The sequence below is a fragment of the Dasypus novemcinctus genome, chromosome 13 (assembly GCF_030445035.2).
Source record: "Dasypus novemcinctus isolate mDasNov1 chromosome 13, mDasNov1.1.hap2, whole genome shotgun sequence".
Lineage (NCBI taxonomy): Eukaryota > Metazoa > Chordata > Mammalia > Cingulata > Dasypodidae > Dasypus > Dasypus novemcinctus.
Genome location: NC_080685.1, coordinates 55,528,310 through 55,550,703, shown reverse-complemented (window position 1 = coordinate 55,550,703; position 22,394 = coordinate 55,528,310). Strand labels below are relative to the sequence as shown.

The window sequence follows — 22,394 nt, the reverse complement described above, 5'->3', positions numbered from 1 at the left end:
TGGCTTTTGAGCCTGAGTTCCTTTTTTTCCTGAGGTACCTATCAAATCAAGATTTTCATGTTAAAAGTTCCACAGAGCAGCCACTATAAAGACAAATCGTCCTTCTATCAGATCCTCCCAGTAACAGGAAAAGTCACAGGTGGCAGCAACAGGAAAGTCACAGGTAGCACAAATACATAGATGAAGCAGGAGTTTTAGTGAGTGGAGGAGAAGGAGGCTCAGAGCAAGAGCCCATTACACTGCAGTCTGACAAAACATTGTTTGTGCTCTGGTATCTCTGGCCCCTGAGCCTTTTGACCCAGTCCTGGGAAAGCCTTCTGACCCTAACAGAATCCCCCAGAAAGTGGAAGGACCAGGCAGGTGCCCAGACAAAACTAGAACAGCTCAATGGGCAGAGAAGGAAGCTCCTTCAAGTTTTAAAGATGGGGCTCACAGCGACACCACAGTGAGGAGACCGGCCAAAGGCTCGCTCTGTAATGCCAGCTGGGAGTTGGCTCATTGGGCCTCTCCAATTCCCAAGCCCTGTGCCTCCAAGACAGAGTCAGAAAGAAAATTGGAGAATGGGAGGGAGGAATAGGAGGGACAAAGGAATGAAACCAGATGGAGGATCTGATAGAAGCAAAACCAAAGAATGGAAATAGGAAAACCGAAACCAAAGGCACCTAAACCAAAGTCCTGAACAAAATGTGTTGAACTCAGCCCATGCTGCAGCATTGAGATATAGGGAGATCTTGCCTCGGGGATGTAGAGTTGCAGCAATGGAGAAGTAGGCACATGGGGTACATTGTGGTACCTCACCTGGCCACTTACCAGAACCCACAGTCCCAAGGGGACCTCCCCTCTATCTTGCTGACCTCCACTCTTGTCAGAAAACAGATCAGAGTCAAGTTGCAGTTTTCAGCATTTTATTCAGTACTCAAAAGTTGCTGCAGCAAGGAACATACACATATAAGAGTGAAAGCAGCTTCCGGGCCAGGAAGTTTGCAGGCAGTTTTATGAACAGAAAGAAGTTGCCTTGGCTGTGGTGATTAGAGCAGGGACCTGTTAATCTCATAGTTAGGTTAGATTAGGTGTAAATGGGCTTTATTTTTTATTGAGTCAGATATGCTTAACTAGAGGCTTAACTGGCTTTTGGGGTTCGCAGGTCTTGGAAGGTACTTTCGGAAGAGGATATTTGTCAATTGATTCTATGATAGTTTAGGGGATTTAACTTTTGGTTTGGACCTGGATTTAACCCAGGAGCTACTTTGATTATATTTATCACCTCCTAATGTCCTATGGGATAAGTTCTGCTATTATATCATCTTACAGGTAAGGAAATTGCAGCCCAAAAAGAGGATGCATTTTAGTGAGTAAATGGCATGATCTGAATTTAAACCCAGCCCTGACCACCTTGAATCAGCGTATCAGGAATTCTGGGTGAGCACAGGTCTTTGTCAGCTAAGACCTGGGATATGATGTGCTCACAGCCTCTGCCTCAACTGGTTACTCTGAAATCTGAAAGGACCAGTCCCTTTGATGCCTTCCCCTTCATTTCAGGATGTCTGCTCTCCTGCCTTTACCTGTGGTCCAACTTCAGGGGTTCCCAGAGACTCTGCTCTGGTCATAGACTACATCCTCACACACCACTGTGTCTGGGAACCTCTGCTGGCTCAGTGGCTGAGCACGACCACATCTGTCTGTCTCTCTGCTGTGGCTGCCACTCCCCAGGCAACTTTCCCCCAGTAGTTTCTTTACTGAGAAAACAATCTATGTATGTGCCAGAGAGAGTTTGATATGAAAAGAGACCGTGGCAGCAGGGGGTTCAATGGGCAAAGCGATAAGATGGCCATCTTTTTTGGTTATTGTAATGGCCAACTTGATCCTCCTACCTTAATAAGCAGCCTCTTGTTTCCTTGGAGGAGCTCTGTATGGGGCCCATGCAGCTATGTCATTTAAGTATTTGGAATTGTTTTGATATCTAATATTGTATTAAGATGGAGGGAAGTAATGTGGGAAATCACAGCACCATGTTTTTGGACCTAATGATAAAGTTTTCTTTATGGCATTCAAATGAGATGTGTTGATAGCGTATCCTGCTAATCAGTACACACGTTTACAATCATCATCTGGAGGAGTGCATTAGATCTGGCTTCTGAATCTGCCCCTCCTTTTGTTGCCAGGGATCGCCCCCTCAGCGGGGCTGTCTGAATGGGCATTGTGTCCTTCTGTCACTTCTCCATGAAGTACTTTCTTAGTAAGAAGATGAATATACATGATTGGTAGGCCTATCCTTTGGTCAATAGTATAAACCTTTCCTAACTTTCATTCTCAGCCCCTAAAGTAGGATGGACTGTGCAGTGCTTTTGTGTAATGAAATCCCAGAAGCAAAGTAACAATGGCAAGCAGCAGAATCTGTTTCCCAAGGGACAGCGATGCTCCTTGTGGCAATACCCTCCTCAGGGTCAGCATGTGCTTCTCCTGGCTGGGGAGTGCTTTTGGTTACTTCTGAAATAGTTTAGGCAAAGGTCATCAGAGTCTGTTTCAGCAATTTTCAAAAATAGGCTGCTCATACTCTGGGACTTTGAGTAGATGATTGAATGGTTCCATAAACAATGGAGTTATTTGATTTTACCAAACAATAGTGATGTTAAACACCTAAGGAGTCTATCCCCCACTTTTGTCTCCTTTATATATTAGTTTTGGTTGTAAGATTTTAAAAAATATATACGTTCTGGTTATATATAACAAGTAAATTGCCCTTGTCTAGGGTGATGATTTCAATATATTATCTGAAGACTGCTTGAGTCAGAATCACTTGGGGTGCTTGATAAAATGCAGATGACAGGCTCCACCCCATTGATTTGGGGAAATACTGAGAGGCCCAGGTTACAGAATAATAGAATCCTAACATTTTACTGTTAAAAGGCACTATGGAACTCATTCTTCTGAAATGCTCACACCTCTGTGACATTCCTGATAAGTGGTTTTCCATCTACATGAGGACTTGTACTAGCTGAGAGCTCACCATCTCCAAGGCAGCCCATTCTACTTTATATCAAGTTATTACAAAAGTCATCCGTAAAGGAATCCAGAATCTCCCTGTAGCCTCCTTCTCCCACAAGAATAGATTTCCGTACTTCCTTCTGTGTACGTTCATACCTCTAACCACACCCACGATCACATCATTATTTTAATATCCACCTCCTATACATGCTGGAAAATTAGCTGTTTTTTCCTTATCTATTTGTGTTATCTTAGCACTGAGTACCGTACCTGACACATAGTAGGCAATCAATGAGTGCTGATTGTTCAATAAACACCTGCCTCCAAGTCTCCTTTCCTCCATTCAAAACACCCCCATTTCTGCCAGCCATTATCATACAGTCTCCAGGTCCCTGGGTTCCTGATGACCCTCCCTTTTTGTCAGGGTCTCTCTTCACTTGGGACACCCAGAACTGACCCAGCTCCGGGTGTGTGTTTTGTCTGTGGCACTATTCCTTAGGCCAGGGGAATACTTTTGGACCTTTCTGAAGTGGCTTGGGCTTGTAACCTTTGCTTTCAGCTAGGTCCAGCCATGTCACATGGATCCATTTCCACTGTTTACAAATGGCATGGCAACTCAGTCTGTGTCTTATGAGAGTCCCGCATAAACCACTTTGAACGGTAGCTCTGGGTGAAGCCACACCTCGTAATGAGGACTTCATTAAGGCTTGGAGAGGTGGTTGCAGACACCCATGTCTGAGAACAGAGGTGACAAAAGCCCAGTCCACTCAGCACATTTCAGAACTCAAGAGGTGAGGATCAAGAGGTGAGGGACTTGCGCAGAATCCCCAATTGCCACTAGGAGCCACAATCTATTTGAGCTGGTGGCTCCAGAGAGCAGGAAAGCAGCATAAATTTCAGTGAGGCAGAGCTAAGTGGCAATGGACTTTAAGTTCTGTCATATATAGTTAATTTGTAGAATAAATTGGTCAGGGCAGCAAAAGGATTTAACATCCAAATTCATTTGAAAAACAGAAGCCAGATGAGTATCGAGAGGAAAATGGAGACCGTTACAACATTCCCTTGCCGGCTGGAATAGTGTTATTATTGAATAATATTTTTATTAAACATTTCTAGACCGTTTGGTAGTTAACGATATTTATAAGCCAGGTTTTGCAGGATCTCAGCAAGGCATCGAATCTCCTGCTACTGAGCCACATGCATCCTGAGAGCCTCCCACCTGCATGTAACTTATTGCTGTCACCGGTTCCCCATCTCACACATACATCCGCACAAAGGGAACCTGGTTTTTATAGTATGGACACAAGGCAAGGAAGAGTAATTTGTGGGCCTTCCCCACTTCAGAAAGGTCCAAGCAGTCCCCTGGCCTAAACTCTTCTTGTTCAAATTTGAAGCTAGGAAGGAAAGAGAAGATGGTGAGGCAAGAGGAGTGGGAGCGCCTCGGAGAGGGCAGGCTGAGAAGAGATAGACGGGGTCTCCAGGGGGGTAGCCGGAGACCTGAAGAGAGCCTGCAAGGTCATGGTTCTTGCAAAGCTAAAGGGACTCATGCCCACCCCCTGGCTGAGCTATAATGCTGCATGGAAAACAGAGGGGAACATCACCCCCTCCACCTATGGACACCATCCAGATGCCCAGGCAGCCCTGGCGGATCCCTCAGCAGTAGTGCAGGCTGAAGCTGGCACAGGAGGCCCCTCTCCTCTGCACTCTTTGGGTTACAGCTTTCTCCTCTACTTTCCCTAGAGACTTTTCCTGAGGAGGACCAGGAAAGAGGGGAGTCACCTGCTCCTGAGTGGTCTGGGGATGCACACTTGGCTTCTCAGCTCAGCCTTCTAGACAGGAAAAAACAAGACTGGAAAAAAGATCTTAATTTCCAGACACGTGCACAGAAGGCTCTTTCCTGAGAGCACGCTGAGCAGCCTCACTCACTCACGTTGTCCTTCTGCTGATGGAGAGTTGAAAATAGCAAATCCCGCAGGTGTTCCTCATTTTCACCTCTCTCTCTCTGTCTCATCCTCTGTGCCCCCTCCCTTTCTCCAGGCCGTTCTGTCTGTGGCTAAACAGCAGGGATAATCCAGCCACACTCTGCACGTCCTGAAGGCTGTGACTCTGAATCTCTATGTCAGGTTTCTTTTGACGTTGATAAGAAGCTGTTCACAGCTGCTGCTGGGCCACAGGTCACTGACGGGGCCAGCAACTTGTTTCCTCTTCCCCTCACCTGTGTGTCCCTGGGGATGCCGAGGGGACTGACGACCAGCCCTTAAATGGCTGGTAAATGAATAGTCACAGGCTATCAGGGTCAGGCTCACGGGCCAATGTCACAATGTGAAAGGCTGTGGGCACCCTAGAGGGAGAGGCTTGGCAAGGGCAAAACCTTGGTGACCAGCTCAGAATCACATAAAAGGGATTTGGTGAATTAAAGAAATGGGACTATAAGAGGCAAATGAGAAAAACAGAATCAAATAAACATTAAATTGCCCAACTACAGGTTTTGAAATGGGGGTGTAAGAAAATGGACTTTCAAATTTATTACAATTCAACCAACAATGAGTGCACAGAGTCCAAGGTGCTAGGCCCTGGCTACACATAGACAAGTACATTCTTGTCCCACAAGTGAATGGGATGGGCCAGACTTAGAACCAAGCACAACTTGATAGAGTGTGGTAGGTGCTCCTGAGGACATGGGCACTGTTAACCAAAAAATGAGGGGATCAGAAGGGCATGCCATAAATATATGGGGAAGGAAGGAAGGGGGAGTGGGGATCGAGAGGGAGGAGAAGAAAGAGGAGAAAGAAGGGAAGAAAGGAAGAACAAAACCTATTTTAGCATGTGCTGGAGGGCCTATGGTATCAGCTTCATCTCCCACACTCCCTGTATTCTTACCTTTATCAACCGCCTTCAGATAATGTCTGAGAAGTTCCTCAGACTTGCCTTTATGGTGAATATTAAAGAGGCTTTGGGTCGGTTTGACAATCAGAGGCTAGAAAGGGATATGATCCCTTTGCTTCATTCATACCTATGTATTTGTTGAATGCTTACCAGGTGTTGGGCATTGAGTGAACGCCACAACCCAATGGCGCATAAGGCCAGTTCTTGCTCACTAGGGAACTAACACTCTAGCTGATCGCAAGAGTTCACTTTGAAGCAAAAGCCTTAGGGCTTCCTAATACTCCTTAGATTTGATTTGTGTCCCTTTTGAGATGCTTGGGCTGCTTAGGGGTGGAACTGTAGGTGGCCTTAACAAGGTGGTCATATTCCTCAGCTATCTTCATTTTTTTTTTCCTCTTCACACAAAGTTGAAGATTACAAAAGGAGAGGTACAGTTGGGGTCACAGGAGACAAAGGCTGTCTTTGTTTTTACTAATCCCTTGGCATATGCTACTATCCTATAATTTCTTTGGCTCAACCTCTCTCATCCCAAAAATGGAGCATCACTACTACTGGTGGAGACTTGGGTGAGTTTAGTCCATTTGTTATTTGCTGTTCCCAAGCCAAAGCTGACTAACAATTTTTGGCAAAGATGAAGCACTGCACCTACAACAAACCCATAGTTTAATGTGAACCTAATTAGCCAGGAACCTCAACAAACAGGCAATTATTTGTTTGACAGCACTTGCCTACTACAGAGGGGACAATCTTAAACAAACCTAACCTTATGTCATCAATGACTTTTTTTAGAAAGTCTTTCAACTATGGATACCATTTTATTTCTGTCTCCTACAGCTTCCAAATCTGCATAGTCATAATTGATATACAAAATCCTCACCTTGAGGAAACTTGGGGAAAGGTTTAATTCAGGAGACAGGAAATTGGAAAGCTGTATTTTTAGAAAGAAGAATGTCAACAAGCATTGAAGGGAAAATAAGCACTTTCTAGTTAGTACCAATTAAACAAAAACTTCAGTATCTGGAAGATGGCCTTTCTTGAACATCCCAGTTAAGGCGCTTTGCTGAGGTGCCCAGTGGGTATTTGGTGACTACTAATTTAATGCAAACCCTCAAAGTCATCTGGCATGCTCTTGAGAGGCTGACCACAGGGCAGGGCAGGATTATAACAAAGACCTTCTGCTATCTCCAGAAACTATTGAAAAAGTAGCAAAAGCTGGGTCTGAAGCAAGTAAGGGGTCCATTCTGATGAACATGAAGCTGGGAGCATGAAGCTCCTATGTGCAGCCTGAGACTGGACAGAGTAGGAAAACCGCAGTCGATGCAGGTGTTCATGTTTCATCCTCAAGAAACCTTGGGAGTCCAGAAGACTCTCTCTTGCTCTCCAAAACCCCTGGCTCTTTTGCTGGTAAATGGTAGCAGGTGACACTTAATCCCAGTACGACCATAACCATTCCTCTTCCAGAGCTGTCCAGACCCCCAAAGCAATTTACCTTCCACCTCAGCCACTGTTTACTGCCTATGGCTTCACTGGCCTGGGTCACCAGGCCTGCCTTTTGCCACCTTCTGACATTAGCGGCCACAGCTTTCCAGACATTCTAGTCACAGGAGAACCCCTGGGGAAAACTTCCCCAGTTGCACGCAATCTACCTTCTAGCACCAGAGCTGGCCAATCCCTTTCACAGGCGTAACTACTTAAAACCAAGGTAGGGAAGTGGATGTGGCTCAACTGATAGAGTACCAGCCTACCATATGGAGGGTCCAGGGTTTGATCCCCAGGGGCTCCTGACCTGTGTGGTGAGCTGTCCCACATGCAGTGCTGCTGCATGCAAGGAGTGCTGTGCCATGCAGGGGCACTCCCGTGTAGGGATGCCCCATATGCAAGGTATGTGCCCTACAAGGAGAGCAGCCCTGTGTGAAAAAAAATTGCAGCCTACCCAGGAGTGGCGCCGCACATGCAGAGAGCTGATGCAGCAAGATGACGCAACAAAAAAGAGATGCAGTTTCCCAGTGTTGCTGGATAAAACCAAAGTAATTACCCAGAGTATATTAATGACCTTTGAGATGTGTGTGTGCTTTACAAAAATTGTAAAATAAATATTTTGAAATATGTCTTCAACTCTCTGTAACTTGAGGATCTCTGAGCAATTCCCATTTGTACCCAAAAGCAGCAGAACTCACTCTGGATTGTTGCTTGTCTTCTTATTAGAAAACTTGAAAATCTCAAAAGAACCCATGACAGAAATGCAGGAAATGAGTTTAAACTGAGCCTGTCTAGTTAGTACCTACAAAACACAGAGAGTAGTCACTTTGTATACAAGCCATCAAAAATGATTTATTAATTCAACAAACATTTTTAGGGGTTCAGTAAACATTTGTTTAACGAATTGCTGAATGTATACTGTGTGTTACAAGTTAAACACTGTGGGTTATGATAGTGGGGACAAGAGAAAATTTCATCCCTCAAGGAACCCACCATTGGTGGTAAGGGTGGGTGGGGGAAATAAGTAGACAGGCAACATGAAACTAATTAAATTTAGAGAGAAGAGACTATGTCCCAGGTACTGTTCTCAGCACTCTGCATGCATTTTATCAAGTAATTTATACACTGTCTTATTAATTTGATTTCTTTATTATCTGCATTTTATATTTAAGAAAGTCAACATCCAGAGAGGTTAAGAAACATGCCCTAAATTACACAGCTAGTAAATAGTAAGGTCAGAAGTCAACCCCAGACAATCTGACTATGAGCCCATTCTTTAAACTACTGCCAACCCTGGGCAGTGGGAAAGGAGACAAGTGGATGGTTTGGGGAGATTGAAACTGTAGATTTAAGAAGACAGGATGATTGACTGGGAGAGTGAGAGAGAGAACCAAGGATGAAGACCCCACTTCTGGCTGGAGAAACCAGGAAGTTGATGGCGTTATTTGCTGGGTTAAGACTTACAAGGGAGAAACGGGTTGCAGGGAAGAGTGTGGAGGAAGTGACAACTGCAGTTTGGAACATGTTGAATTTGTGGTGCCTGCTGGACAGTCAAGTGAATTTCTAAGCAAGAACAGTAAGGTTCTGTTACTTGTGGGAGAGATCTTGACTGGAGATGTAGAGTTGGCTGGCATCAGAAAAATGCTTTGTTCTTTCTACTTGATGGTTCAAAGCTTTTTTAAGGGACTAGAGGACTGTTTAAAAATCTCTGGTTTTATTCTTTATGTTTGAATTTTTTATTTAACTCTATGGTCAGGATTTAATATATTCACACCTCAGATGAGTAGATAGGTGATAGATGATAGATAGGTAGATAGATAGGTAGATAGATAGATAGGTAGATAGGTAGATAGATAGATAGATAGAAAATAGACAATGGATAGATATACCTAAACTAGGCAAAGGAGTTTCAAAGATAAAAAAGACACAATCCCTGACCCCAGCATACTCATCATCTCATATAGAGAAAGAGAAAGATCAGTTTATGCCTGATCCTCATTTCCCTGATTATTAATCCATTGCATTGTATTTTGTTCAGGTCTCAGAGAGATGTCACTATGGCAGGTCTAAGAATTCAGTTTGATTCCAGAATGAACTCAACTTCTCTGTCCAAAGACATGATTAAACATCCTAAGAGACTAATGTGAACCTAGAGATGGATGGATGGAAATGTGATTCAGATAACTCCAGAACTCCATGCCTTGAACAGGAATATACTGGGGTGGGGGGGGGGTGGGGTCCCAGGATGTAGGATGTAGATGGGTTGCTCCATTCACCCAATGTCAAGCCCTCTTTCCTGCTAAGCTGCTCCAAAAGTGGGGATCAGATTAGTTTGCATTTGATTTCTTGGCTTCCTAATGAACTGTCTCTGTAGTTCGAGCTGTGATGTTGTTAGCATCTCATTGCCTTGGGCACCAACTCAGGAGAGACATTCTTAAGCAGTCCCAGAATCCTACAGGAACTGTACCAATTTACTTCATAACAACTAATTCACCTTCATGACCTGTCAGTTCCCACCAGCAGAGCAGATCCCGCATGAGGATGAGTTGGTCACTTTGATCAAGCACATGTGCTCCTGAGTCGAGGGGGGGGGGAGTCAATATGTACATGCCTAAGGCCATGGCCACATCCACCGTGAGGTTTTGACATTGTGGATGCCAATATTCTCATGCTACGATATTCTATTGGGGAAATTCATCCACAGTGTGCTGTAGGATACAGATTTAGCCTAAAGCAAATGGCATTTATTTATAGCAAACTGTATTCGCAAAATACTTTGCAGGTTTGGGGTGGTTAACCACATTCTGTGCTGCTGTTCTACTTGTAAGCAAGCTAGGTGTCATGGCCCGACCCAGAGCTTCCCCTGACAATAGGAATTCTGCAAACTGGCCCAGCAAGTAGATGGGGCTACACTGGGGTCTTCAAGATCTTTGTCAACTGTAAGATTTTGAAATCTGAATTATAGCTTCCCTTTTTTTTTTTTTCCAGTCACGGAGTGCCTGTTGAAATGGAATATTCATTTAACTAGGAGACAGTACAGGGTCTAAATTACTAGAGTCATTCTACCCAGGATCTAGAGGGTGGAAGAGGGAAGAAGTAACAAAGAACTGTAATAGGAGTGGGCAATGAAAGCAGGGAGTCATTGCACCATAAAGAAGTAAGGTGGGGTTTCCTCACACAACTCTCCATGCACAATCTCATCTCTCTACCACCTACTCTGACACAGAGGGAGAGTTAAAAGCAAATGTCAAAGATCAGACTTTCGGGAAGCTTTTAGAACCCGAGGTACTCTTTCACTTGCCAGGAACATAATGGTTATTGGTGCTTTCTTTGGGCAAAGGGAGATTTATCTAGGCTTTCACTACCGGACTCCATCATTTTAAAGAGCATTTCCCAATTGTATCTTTGTGCACAGAAAATGCATTCCTTCTCTGAAAAATCTCACTCACACACGCATGCACACACATCTATATTCTTTGCTGGAGCTTAAGTAGGTGGCTTTTGGGAGCATGCTGCTCATTACTTCTGTATAAATCTAGCTTCTTTCTAGACAGCTCCATTCTGCATGACGAGGGGACCCGAGGAGAATTTGGTTTTGGCCTCCAGCAGGGCCATTTTTATATGGACACAATTATTTTAGGAAAAGGAAAATGTGATTCTGAATTAGAACAAAAGTTTGGTGGCCTTCTCCTGCATCCTCCTTCCTGTCCCTCTTTGCTCCCTAATGTAGCCCCTTATTCTGGGCTGAAGGATATTGAGGGGGTAACTGCATCTTGATTTTAACTGGGCAGCCAGAAGACAGCAGCAGTGGAAACCCCCCTCTCCCCCCCCCCCCCCCCCCCCACACACAATGTTTAACAGCAATTACAAGCGTTAATGATGGAGAGCTGGAGGGCCTGGAGGTGGGCAAACCTCAGCTTGCAGTTTGGTGCTGCAGTGCCCTCTAGTGGCCACATCTGACTTCAGAAAGTTGCAGCTTCTATAATGAATGAGCAGGGGTATATGGTATATGCGGGAGATAGGGAATTTGGGCATTCAAACTGAGAGAAAAGAAATTTGGTGGCATTTCCCCTTTGAAGGAACTTTTATTCCAAGTGAGTTTCATTTTCCTTTAATTATCTTGCCATTGCTTTATGTCCCTCAATCTATATTTTTCTCCTTATGATAACTTTTATGGAATTGTTTTACTCCTTATTTTTTATTATATGATTGGAAAAATTGTAACTCCATAAAATTTTTAAGCAGCCTCATGTTACCTTTACATAATTCCATTTTCTGTGGCACTATGGCGGTCACATAATTTAATGCTCTTTCCCTTTCGTGCCTAAAGTCATTTTAGATTTGATATCACCATCTAGTGGACATTGCCTGGAAATATTTTTCCCAACTTCTGTCAATCATTCATCAAGGAGGGCAGTGAGTTGATAATGAAATGCATCTGATCCTAAGCTGCATGGAGGCCAACCAAGAGACCTTCAAGCCTCAGGCAAAGCATATACAGTACATTTTCAAAATTTTATCTTAAAAGAAGCACTCTGTCTTTACTACATTTGGGGGAGTTTCATTCACTTTCTCAATGAATGAAGGGCTATTCGTCTAGATAGCACATCAAGAATCTTAACGCCTTACCCTACTCCGACTTATCCCTGGTCAGTCCATATAGTATGTTAAAGCAGATTGGAGGCCTGGCCAGGGGCTGGGCAAGAAGAGTCCTGGGCCAAATTGTGGTCACCTTGCAAAGGCTCTCATCCTTTGGGTTGGCTAAGGTGCACAAGTGTGAATGTCAATGAAGATTTACACGTGGGTTGGAGTGCCTGGGGGCCAGTTGGTGTGGGCTCCAGGGCCTCCTGTTGGATGCCAACATTCTTGGTTTTGTTCTGTGCAGTTGTGCAGCCCTCATGCTCTAAGAAGGACTTGAGCTCAACTCTGATTCTATCATTAAACAAAATGCAAATGGGAAGTAAATTATATCCCACATTATCATCACTGAGTGAGTTCCTTCGCCTTAGCATGCAAGAGTCTCATGTCAGTGGGGCTTCTAAGTAAAAATGCCTCACATGCATAATCATGATACTCATTTGGGAAATAACAGAACTGAAATACAAAGCAAACAAGAGAGAGAAGAGCAGAGAGCTCCCAGGATCCTACAAGAGAGAATTTGTTTTATAAAGTTGATGAGTCGTATCTCATAATCACCTTCTGGAACCACTTTGCAAATCCTCCCAACCAGTTCCCCCAAAGATGCGGCCCATCAAGTACTACATTCTTGATGAGTCCGAAGGGACCAGAATGGATGCTCTAGATCTGCCCATTGTTTCCCAAAGCCCAGTGGACTCCCTGAAATTGATTCACATTCAGGATAGCAACTGTGCTGAAAGGGGTCAGGGATCTCTGAGGAAGCCCAGTGCTTTTTGTCAGCAGCCTGTTTCCCCTCTTCCTTCGGAATGAGCAGGTTAAAGGAAGAATCGTGAGGGCCAAGAAGAGAAATACTAAACAGTACTTTCATGCGTAGGGAACAAACCATTATTTTCTGATAGGTATCTCACATATTTGCCACCAAAAACAGGCCAAGGGCTTCCCTGACTACCTTTCCCATCTCTCAGACTGGAGTGCATTTATTTTTCATATGTCCCTTCCATCTTCAAGTCACTGATTAATAAAGAAGCAGAGTACTCCTGTTCTTCCCCTGTGACTTAGAGACTTTGGACTCAGACCCAGTTGGGTTCAGCTCTCAGGTCCCACCCAAACCAGCTGTGTGACCTTGAGGCTCCTGGCCTCCCTCTCCTCCCTGTAAATGGGTGTAAGGATAGAACTCCATGCAGTTATTATGAAGGTTAAACGAGGTCTTAATAGATCTCACTTTCATAGTAAGGACTAGATAAATCTTAGCTATAATTATGATTTAAACTGTTAGATGATGGTTTGACTTGTGCCAGCCACTGTGCTATGTCCTTTAAAAACATTTTGCCGGTGATTCATTATACAGTGCTGGAGGTAGGTATGATTTCCATCCTCACTTTATAGATGAAGAAACTGAGTCATAGAACAATCACTGTTGTTGTCGTCATTATTGAAGATCCTGCAGAAACCTCCTGCTGAGAGAGCCAGTGTTGCTGAGGATTCCCAGAAAAGAAACAACCTGTTCTCACATTTGGAAGGGCCATTTCCAGCTCTGTTGGTCACTGAGAGGGTGGGTTTCCCAAATTAAGTGGGATGACAGAATCACACTCTTACCTCCGCTTTGGCGTTTGCTGACCTCTCAAGTACCGAATGCCAGCACTCAGGGGTCACAAGGTCATGCCAGTCGTTGCTCTTTTGCCTTCTTCACTTTTTCTTTTAATTTTGTGTCTGGCAGGAAACTCCCCATCCGATGAGTCAGAGGAGCGAGAAAGAGATCCCAAAGTGCTCACGTTCCCAGAATACATCGCCAGCCTGTCCGAGTCTGGCACCAAGCGCATGGCGGCTGGAGTCCGCATGGAATGCCAGAGCAGGGGACGATGCCCCTCGTCCTGCCCCCTGTGTCACATGACAGCCAGTCCTGATACCCCTGCTGAGCTGGTTCTGCTGGAGGTGACCAGAGCGGCCCCCATCTATGAACTGGTGACCAACAACCAGACCCAGAGGGTAAGAGACCTGGGCCTGGGCCCTGAGAGGCACGACAACAGAGGGTTTTCCAAACATGAGAAGGTAGCAACGGCAGATGCACTCCATTCTAGAGTAGGGGTAGTGAGAGTATTTGTTGAGATAATGCAGGTGACTGATTTGCTTAGCTTTGCATATTTGCCATATTAATGCAAATCTATGCACCCACCCACACTCTCTACTGAGATATGGTTTAGGAGTCACAGCTCAGCACTTGTGTAGTTCTTTGAGCAACAAGAGCTGGAAGGAAGTAGGTAGATAGGGAGGCAGGACATTCTTCATGGCCAAAGTCGTGGTTCAGAGAACAAAATGCCTCAGGGGACAGCCATAGGGAGAAGGTTCTGCTCTGTCCCAACCTTTTTGTCATGACCTTAGGGCCACTGGCATGGAAGTAGGACCAGCTCCCGTAACTGATCCACAAACCTGAGACCCAGGACCAGCTGCAGGTATCCTAGAAGAACCTATACCATTCAGGATCCGAAGGGGAAGATCTGGTGACCTTTGCCTGGAGCAGGTTGGCTTCCTGCTCACCACTCTGGTTCTCCGAACCAAACACCATGTTCCAGCAGATCCCTGCCTTATATTATGCCTCTAAATCATGACATTTCCCAGCCATTCCTCCTTTGCCTCTACATTTCTCTCTCCAAAGCTGTCAGGAAGATAAGAATGGGTCCAAAAATAAGTTGGAGAAATGTGGCGGAGGCAGTGACATCACTGGTTTTCCTAGATCTCCGACCACCTCAGGAGAAGGATTTGAAGAAGAATGTAAGTCAACACACACACACTCACACACACCCCACCAACAACGATGGTGAAAATTAGGATCAGGAAGCTCAGGATGTAAGACTTGTGAGACAATAGGCAAGGGCAGCCTTGGGGACCAGACAAGGTAAGAGTCACAGCAGCTCACTGTTTACCTGCCTGAGAGGTATGCTCATCCAGGTGGGTGATAATTGCTTTCCTTTTTCTCTTTGAAGAGACCCCTGGTGTGTCACAGTTTGTCTTACAGGTGATGCTCAGAACCACAGCATGTGTGTGTTTCTCTCACCTCTCTGCCTCTGCCTCAGATATTTTGTTCCCTGTTTGAAAATAAGCCTTTTGATAGGAATAAAAAAGATAATTTTTTTCCTTTGGCTTACAACTTCCTCTTCAGTTGGATAGAGGTGGCAATGGGAAGAGGACAGGGAGAAAAGAGAGGGACTGGGTCACTATGGAGATCCAAAGCTGCAATGGCTTCAAGCCAATGTCCAGCCACCTCCTCGCCTGCACCATTTTGGCTCCCCTAGCACCCAGAACTGCTGCAGCTGATGTGCCAAGAGCTCCTGTGCCATCTGCCTGGAAACAGCGAGGTCAGAAAGCTCAGACACAGGACCATCCTATGAACCAGGCATGCAAAGCCACAGAATAGAACATAGGGTTACAGGAGAGGAAGGCACGGAGGCCCTGCTGCTGCGAGGCGACCCGCCCCTCCCACCCCACCACACACACGCCGCCCTGTGCATTCGAAGCATCTTGTTCTTTTCCTCTGGAGCCCTGAGCACAGCTGGTCTGATCTGATTACTTACACAATTTGTGTTTGTTGATAGTCTGGCTGTAAGCTTTATGAGACAGGGGCCACATCTGACTTGTGCATCACTGTGTCCTTAATGTTTAGCCCAGGAAATGGACCCTTGTAGGTCCTTAGCAAAGACTTGCTGATGGATACTTTTTTAAAGCAGGAGTCACAATTTCTACTTTATTCTGCCTAGCCCAAAGAATTCTGTTTTCCTCGTTTTAAAAAATGCACCTTTCGAATTTGGTTCATTCAGGTAAAGCATAAAGTGAACACTGATTGTTGCCAAGCTTCATGCTAAGAGCTGGTGGAGACAGTGTTAATTAAGAAGGCTTGATGGAAAGAGCCTGATTTTGAGACAGGCATGAGGGGCTCGGGTTCTGTCACTGCCCTGCTCCCTAGTCTGTGACCCGGAGCAAGTCTCAGAACCCCTTTGACTCTCAGTTTCCTCTGCTTAAATCATGACTTTTTATCATGGAGCTCCAACTAAAGTGTTAGTATCTGAAAGATCTTTGTATATTAGAAAACTCTATACAAATCGCAGCTACAATCAAGGCTTGGTTCCTGCTCCCTAGAGTTTCCCAATCTTGGTAGTGGGATTAGTAAAGATCCTAATTGCAATGATTTTAACACAAGAAAGCCTTTGATGAGTTCTAGAACACAGGATTCTTGCCCTTGGCCTGGACAAGGTTAACCCTCTTTTTCTTCTCCTCTATCTTTTTCTTTCTTTATGTAACTTGTCCAAGGTCACATGATGGTGACTGTAGAGCCGGGGTTCCCACCCAGGGTTGACTGCTGCAGAGCCCTTGTCTTATCCACTCTTGTGTGCACTACCTTATTCATTGTCTGTTAGGACAGGCAGAGCAGCATAAATATTGCCAGTGAGGTTACAAGATACGCTAAAGAAATGCAGAGGAAAATATGGGGCAGGTGGAAGAGGTCAGAAAAGGATGCATTTGAGAAGGGGCTGGGAACCTCTGAGCAGAGGGAAGAGCGGTCAGTCAGGCTGCGCTGATTGCATGTGGCGAGGAGGTCATTGTAACTAGAGCTCCAGGCGTGGATGATGGAGTGGAATATCGGGGATGGACATGGAGCACAACTTCCTTCCAAGGTGACAGCCTTACTCACAGGGATGGACCATTACATTACAAGGAGTGAGGTGCTCCACAAGTCTGATAAGGACCAGGCTTCCCAGAGGCAATCTTCTGGGTTAGGAATTTCAGAACAGGAAATGGCAAAGTGGTGTTATGGCCTGTGACTGGAAGCCATTTAGGGTTATGAAGAGCCTTGATACTCCACCTCTGGAATCTGTTGACCCAGCCCTGGCTTCTGACACTAAATGCTTTTCTCTGCCCTCTCTTACAGCTCTTGCAGGAGGCCACCATGAGCTCCCTCTGGTGCTCAGGTACTGGAGATGTCATTGAGGACTGGTGTCGGTGTGATTCCACTGCCTTTGGAGCCGATGGACTTCCCACCTGTGCGCCTCTCCCACAGCCCGTGTATGGTTCCCTATCTTGGCCCCTCTCTGCTGTGTATATCTCAGCACCAGGCAGCAAAGAAATACTGAATATCTACTATTTGCAAAGCAGTAGGCTAGATGCTGGTGAACAGAAAGAACGTGGCACGGTGCCTGCCTTCAAGGAGCTCCCCATCTACTAGGGGTAGTGGGCATTTGCAGCAATCATTATTATAGCAGAAGAAATGGTTTGACAAGGTCTATAGAGACATTTAAAGAAAGTGTGAGCACTGGAGAGGGAATGATCAAGTCTGGTTTGGGAGAATGGTGAAGGTTTCGTGAAGGAGGTAGTACTTGAACTTCTCCTTGAAAGTGGAGAAAGTATGACAGATGGTGTTGGGAAATAGGGAAAGAAAGGAATGCATGTTGAGTAAACAGCATGCTCAGAAATAAGAGGCCTAAAAGTGCTGTTGCAGTGGAGGAGGTTAGAGATCTATAAGGAGACCCTAACTACGCTTTGATGGTACAACAACACTGCCTTACTTATGACACAACAACATGACTTACTGAACACTTAGTGTGTGCTAGACACTGTTCTGAGTAGTTAGGTACAGTTATCATCCTTGATTTAATATACACAGAAACAGACTCAGATGGATAAAAGAATTTTTCCAAGGTTCTGGAGCAGGAAGCAGAGCCATGTCCAGGAGGTCATGCTCTTAGCCATTATAAATCGGAGCAGATAAGACTGAGAGGTGCTTTGTGGGTAAAGTCCACAGGGCATGGCGACTGACTGAACATGAGGGTGAGGATGAAGGAGAAGTTGAGAATGGCCTTAAACCTTCCAACCTGCATTACTGGGAAGATGAATATGCCCCAATTGAGAAAAGATGCAGCAGAGAATAAGCAAGTTTGAGGAGGAAGGTGGTTCAGTTTAAGGCCTGTCTTAGAGTTATGGGTGGTGTGTTCTTATAGAATGTCCAGTGGCAGATGGAAAGATGGTAAGGAGCTCTGCAAAAAGTGGGTGAGAGAGGTAGAAGATTTAAATTACCACCAAAGAGATGAGAATTGGGGCCACAGCTGAGGGAGAGGATGTTCCAGAATGAGTATTGACTGGAAAGAGCAGGGGGCCAGGGATAGACATGAGGGGTGTCTGCATGTGAGGGGGTGCACAGAACTGGTACAGTGAAGGTGAACCTGAAGGGCCAGGGTCCAAGGCAGGAACCCCTCTGAGCCTCTATTATGTTATCAGGCATGGGAAATAGTGTGTCAAATAAAGCATGCTGGGCTGACAAGAGGGAGGACCATTGGTCCATGGGTGGGTAAGTCAAAGAAAGCCTGCAGTGAAGATCAGGACCTGGGCTAAATAGAGGGCTGAGAAAGCAGGGCCAAGAGGGGGTCCAGCAACTGGAAGCCTGGTGTTAGTGAACACTGTCCACTGGCTCATTACATGGGAGTGGGCATGGGCACCAAAAACCCAGGACTGAGCAGGAAGAAGGCACTAAAAGGAGAGGTTAAGTGTTGAGTGTCATTGCAAGCCAACATCTTCACTCACCTACACTCTTCCTTATCCGTGTGGATAGTTTTAGATACAGCAGCCATTGGCTTCTTCATCTTTATAGCAATGACTTAGGGCTATTCAATCAAAAGAGAATCAACTCATTATTAGTAAAAGTAATTTTATTTGGTAGAAAAGTAGCCACTATAAGTAGATGCTGTTTCTGGACATATTCACCAACTAAGGAAATTATGTTTGAAACATAACACTGAACCACCAAACATTATTGTTGGGTTGATACCAAGATCCAGTTATTAGTGTCCTAGGACTGCTTTCATGTCTGATCCCACATTTACTAAATGTCAGGGCTTAAGATGAAATTGGGCTAAATTTCCACAAATGGGAAACATCTATTAAGGACTTCACTTTTCTTCTCAACTCTAATGACTTTTTTGAAGAGTGGACCTTAGTTTCTTGCAATTTTTTTCTAGAGGATATAGCAAATGCACTGTAGTTTTACACAAGTCCATGTAAGTCATATATTTCTTTTCTCAGTAGTGGCCACCTTTTATCCATATTTTCACAGAATTCAAGTTCTCAGAAAAGCTTAGTTACTTAAGCTTCCTAACACCTTTTCTCCAAAATAGTCCTCTGCATATGATTCCAATTAATGAATTTGTCAATATCTGTACTCTGTTTTGGGTCTATTCCATCTTTAATGTCACATACAAAATATGCACTCCTTCATATTAAGTCACTAGAAGAAAAGCATGTGTTTTGCATTATTTTCCCAGTAGTTGAATTCCCTGCTATTGCTCCCACAGTCTCTCATGCTTTTCTTGTTGGAACTCTTATCACATGTTATTATAATCACATGTACAATTGAATATTTGTCTGCTGGCCACTGTACTTCACACACACAAAAAAGGAGCTGAGGAGGGCTCATACACTTCTACATCCCCAGCACTGAGCACAGTCTTTCAAGTAACGGGTGTACTATGAATATTTATTGAATTGAAATTGAATGGTTCAGATGGTTTGGTATGATCCACCCAGAGTAACTTGCCCAGTGATCCTTGAGACCTATGGCAAGCATCTGTGAACTGAGAAGAGGGTCAGACAGCCAAGATTATGGATGGTTGTGAGATATGGGAACAAAGGAAAAGAGTGAATGTCAGAGACATATGTGAGGGAGGGAGACTGGAATGTGCAGGAAGTGGGGAAATACCCAGAAGTCAGTGTTATAAGAAGAAACAGGGAATGGAAAGCAAATGAGAAATTTGAACTATGTTCAAGAAGTCAGAACATGGCAGTGAATTGAAACCACTTGGACCATTAGGAGATTCATACCACTGAGTTGCTACAATGTGCAAAACAGGATATCCCAGAGGTACGAGTGGCAAGGCAAGACAGAGGCCAAATGGACAACTTGTATGGAATGAGGAGACTATGAATTAGGAAAAGTAAGGAAAGAATGGGATGAGGAACCAGGATATTCATAGACACCCAAGAGCAAAAACAGAAACTGAAATCAGAAGTTGGGTGAACAGGCACAGGACATCACCCCTAAGGAGAACTTGAGAGGTAGCCAATTATCCCTTGCCCATCAGAGCCCCCAATGAGCACTACCTCCAATTTGAGACTGTTCCAAGCCCTAGCCAGCAGAGGGCCCCAGGAAAGAAGGTACCTTAGTGCCTTCATTAAGAGAGGAAGGCAGGGTTCCTTGGGCAGTGCAGATCTTGGCTGTGTCATGGAAACTGAATTGATGTGGCCCTGCTAATACAGGGCTCTTTCAGACACAACCTTCAATGGGTCTTTATATGAGCATTACATGCACATTCTCAATATGTCTCAAGAGTGAGTCCAGAGATTGCAATATTTTAAATCCATATAATGTAGTACTACCCCAAAAGCCCTGTAGCCCTGACCCATGTAAAATGCAGGTGGCCATTCATCTTTGACTCACCTACTTATTATTTACTTACAAGTATCTGTTGAATTCCTAGTGTGTATCAGGCACTATGATGCATAAGATATAGAACTTAAGGATCCTCAAAAAGCTTATTACCTAATCAAGGGGACAAGCCCTCAGATGTAATTTTAGAAGTTTGCTTAAGAAAGGTTAGAAAGAGGATTTTAAAACCTATCAAATGAGGAGGAGGCCAAGGTTGGTGTCAGAAGATTATTGCATGTCTCATCTGGGTCCCCACTTCACGCTCCTTCTTTTCCTCCCTCAGGCTGAGACTCTCCACAGTTCATGAGCCCAGCAGCACCCTGGTGGTCCTGGAGTGGGAACACTCAGAGCCACCAATTGGTGTGCAGATTGTGGATTACCTCATCCGTCAGGAGAAGGTCACTGACAGGATGGACCATTCCAAAGTGGAGACTGGTGAGCACCTCCCACTTCAGGGGCTAGTCTTGATCCAGGCTTGTAAAAATGAAACAAAAGAAAAATGCTCTGCCTCGAGGGGTTTGCCCCAGCCCCCAGTATCCCAGGGCAATGCAAGAGCAGCAGGGAGAACAGGAAGCAGTTGTCTCTTCCAAGTAGCAACCATCTTGTCCATTTAAGAGTTTTTGCCTGGTGAACATCTGACAGTCTTGTTTTGATTTTTTGTTTTGGTTTTTGTTTATAAAAGAGGTGTCCATTTCATTGCCTCTAGGCACACTCACAAAGAAACAACAATGGAGTACACTGGTTATCCTAGCCCACAATTAGGAAACAATTTTCTGCTCACCACTGCCATGATTACAGAAAAAAAAAAATTCCTTTGCTAATAACCCCCCTCCAGGCAAAAGCCTGTACAAACAGATGTGCTTGCCCCACATCTTGTCCTAAAGCAAACTCTGCCTTTGTCCAGTCCAGCCAGAAGAGGGAGGCCTTAAAGGAGTGGAAATACCCATGGAAAATGTTCCATCCCTTTCCATTTCACTGTATACACGTAAGGAAAGGTCAACATAAATAAACCCTAAAACTTACGCAGGAGATGTGGTCATCAATGAGACGGTGGCGTCCACAACCTCATTCAGAGCCAACAGCTTCTGGTGACCCTCTCCATGAGGCCTGGAGCCACATGCAGCTGCCTTCAGGCTCAGAAACTCCCCACTGTGTCTTCTGAAGGCCTTTCCGTGATGTGCATGATCCTGCTAAAGTCTAATGGTGACCACCCGCTGGAACAGCTGTTCTCTGTCCAGGCTGAGAACATTTCATAAAAGAGCTCACAGATGTGATATGCATAGCTTGCCTCAGTTTTTGAACTAACTCTGGACAAATGACTCTGAGTTGATGGTTAAAGATGAAACAGTCAGAAAGGACCATTTTTTTGGTCACCATTCTCTACTCCAGCATTAAGAAGCCTGGGGACTAAGCCATTTAAATGTTAAGTGAATTTATTCTGTCTTCTCCTTGCTTGGTCAGTGCAGCTTCTCACGCCCTTCCTATTCTTTTCCTCTGCGTAGAAACAGTGCTGAGCTTCGTGGACGACATCATCTCTGGAGCAAAGTCTCCTTGTGCGATGCCATCTCAGGTTCCAGACAAGCAGCTCACCACCATCTCTCTGATCATTCGATGCCTGGAACCTGATACCATTTACATGTGAGTAACACACCACCTGCCCAATTATTCCTGTTCTTGAAAGTCCCAGGGCTTTCAGTTGGTTCTCCTTTCTTTTAGTAATTGAGGCAAAATTCATCTGATATAAAAGAAATCATATTAAAGTGAACAATTAGTGCATTCACAATTGAGTGCAACAATCCCCTCCATGTAGCTTGCAAATATTTACATCATCACAAAATAAAATCCCTTAAGCAATTACTCTCCATGCCCGGTCTCAGCCCCTGGCAACCACCAATCTTCTTTCTGTTTCTTTGGATTTATCTATTCTGTACATTTCATATGA

General features: G+C 44.7%; 1 protein-coding gene across 3 annotated transcripts in view; it reads left to right on the top strand.

Annotated features, from left to right (window-relative positions):
* ASTN1 (astrotactin 1) overlaps positions 1–22,394 on the top strand; it is a 330,952-nt gene that overhangs the window by 277,607 nt on the left and 30,951 nt on the right. For all 3 annotated transcript variants that reach the window (XR_011645503.1, XM_058310162.1, XM_058310163.2), the window contains 4 exons: positions 13,706–13,974; positions 16,910–17,043; positions 20,736–20,887; positions 21,955–22,090. Coding sequence is in view for 2 of the 3 variants with exons in the window: in XM_058310162.1 (XP_058166145.1) it covers positions 13,706–13,974; positions 16,910–17,043; positions 20,736–20,887; positions 21,955–22,090 (691 nt within the window). In the remaining variant the exon portion in view is untranslated. The remainder of the gene's footprint in view (positions 1–13,705; positions 13,975–16,909; positions 17,044–20,735; positions 20,888–21,954; positions 22,091–22,394) is intronic.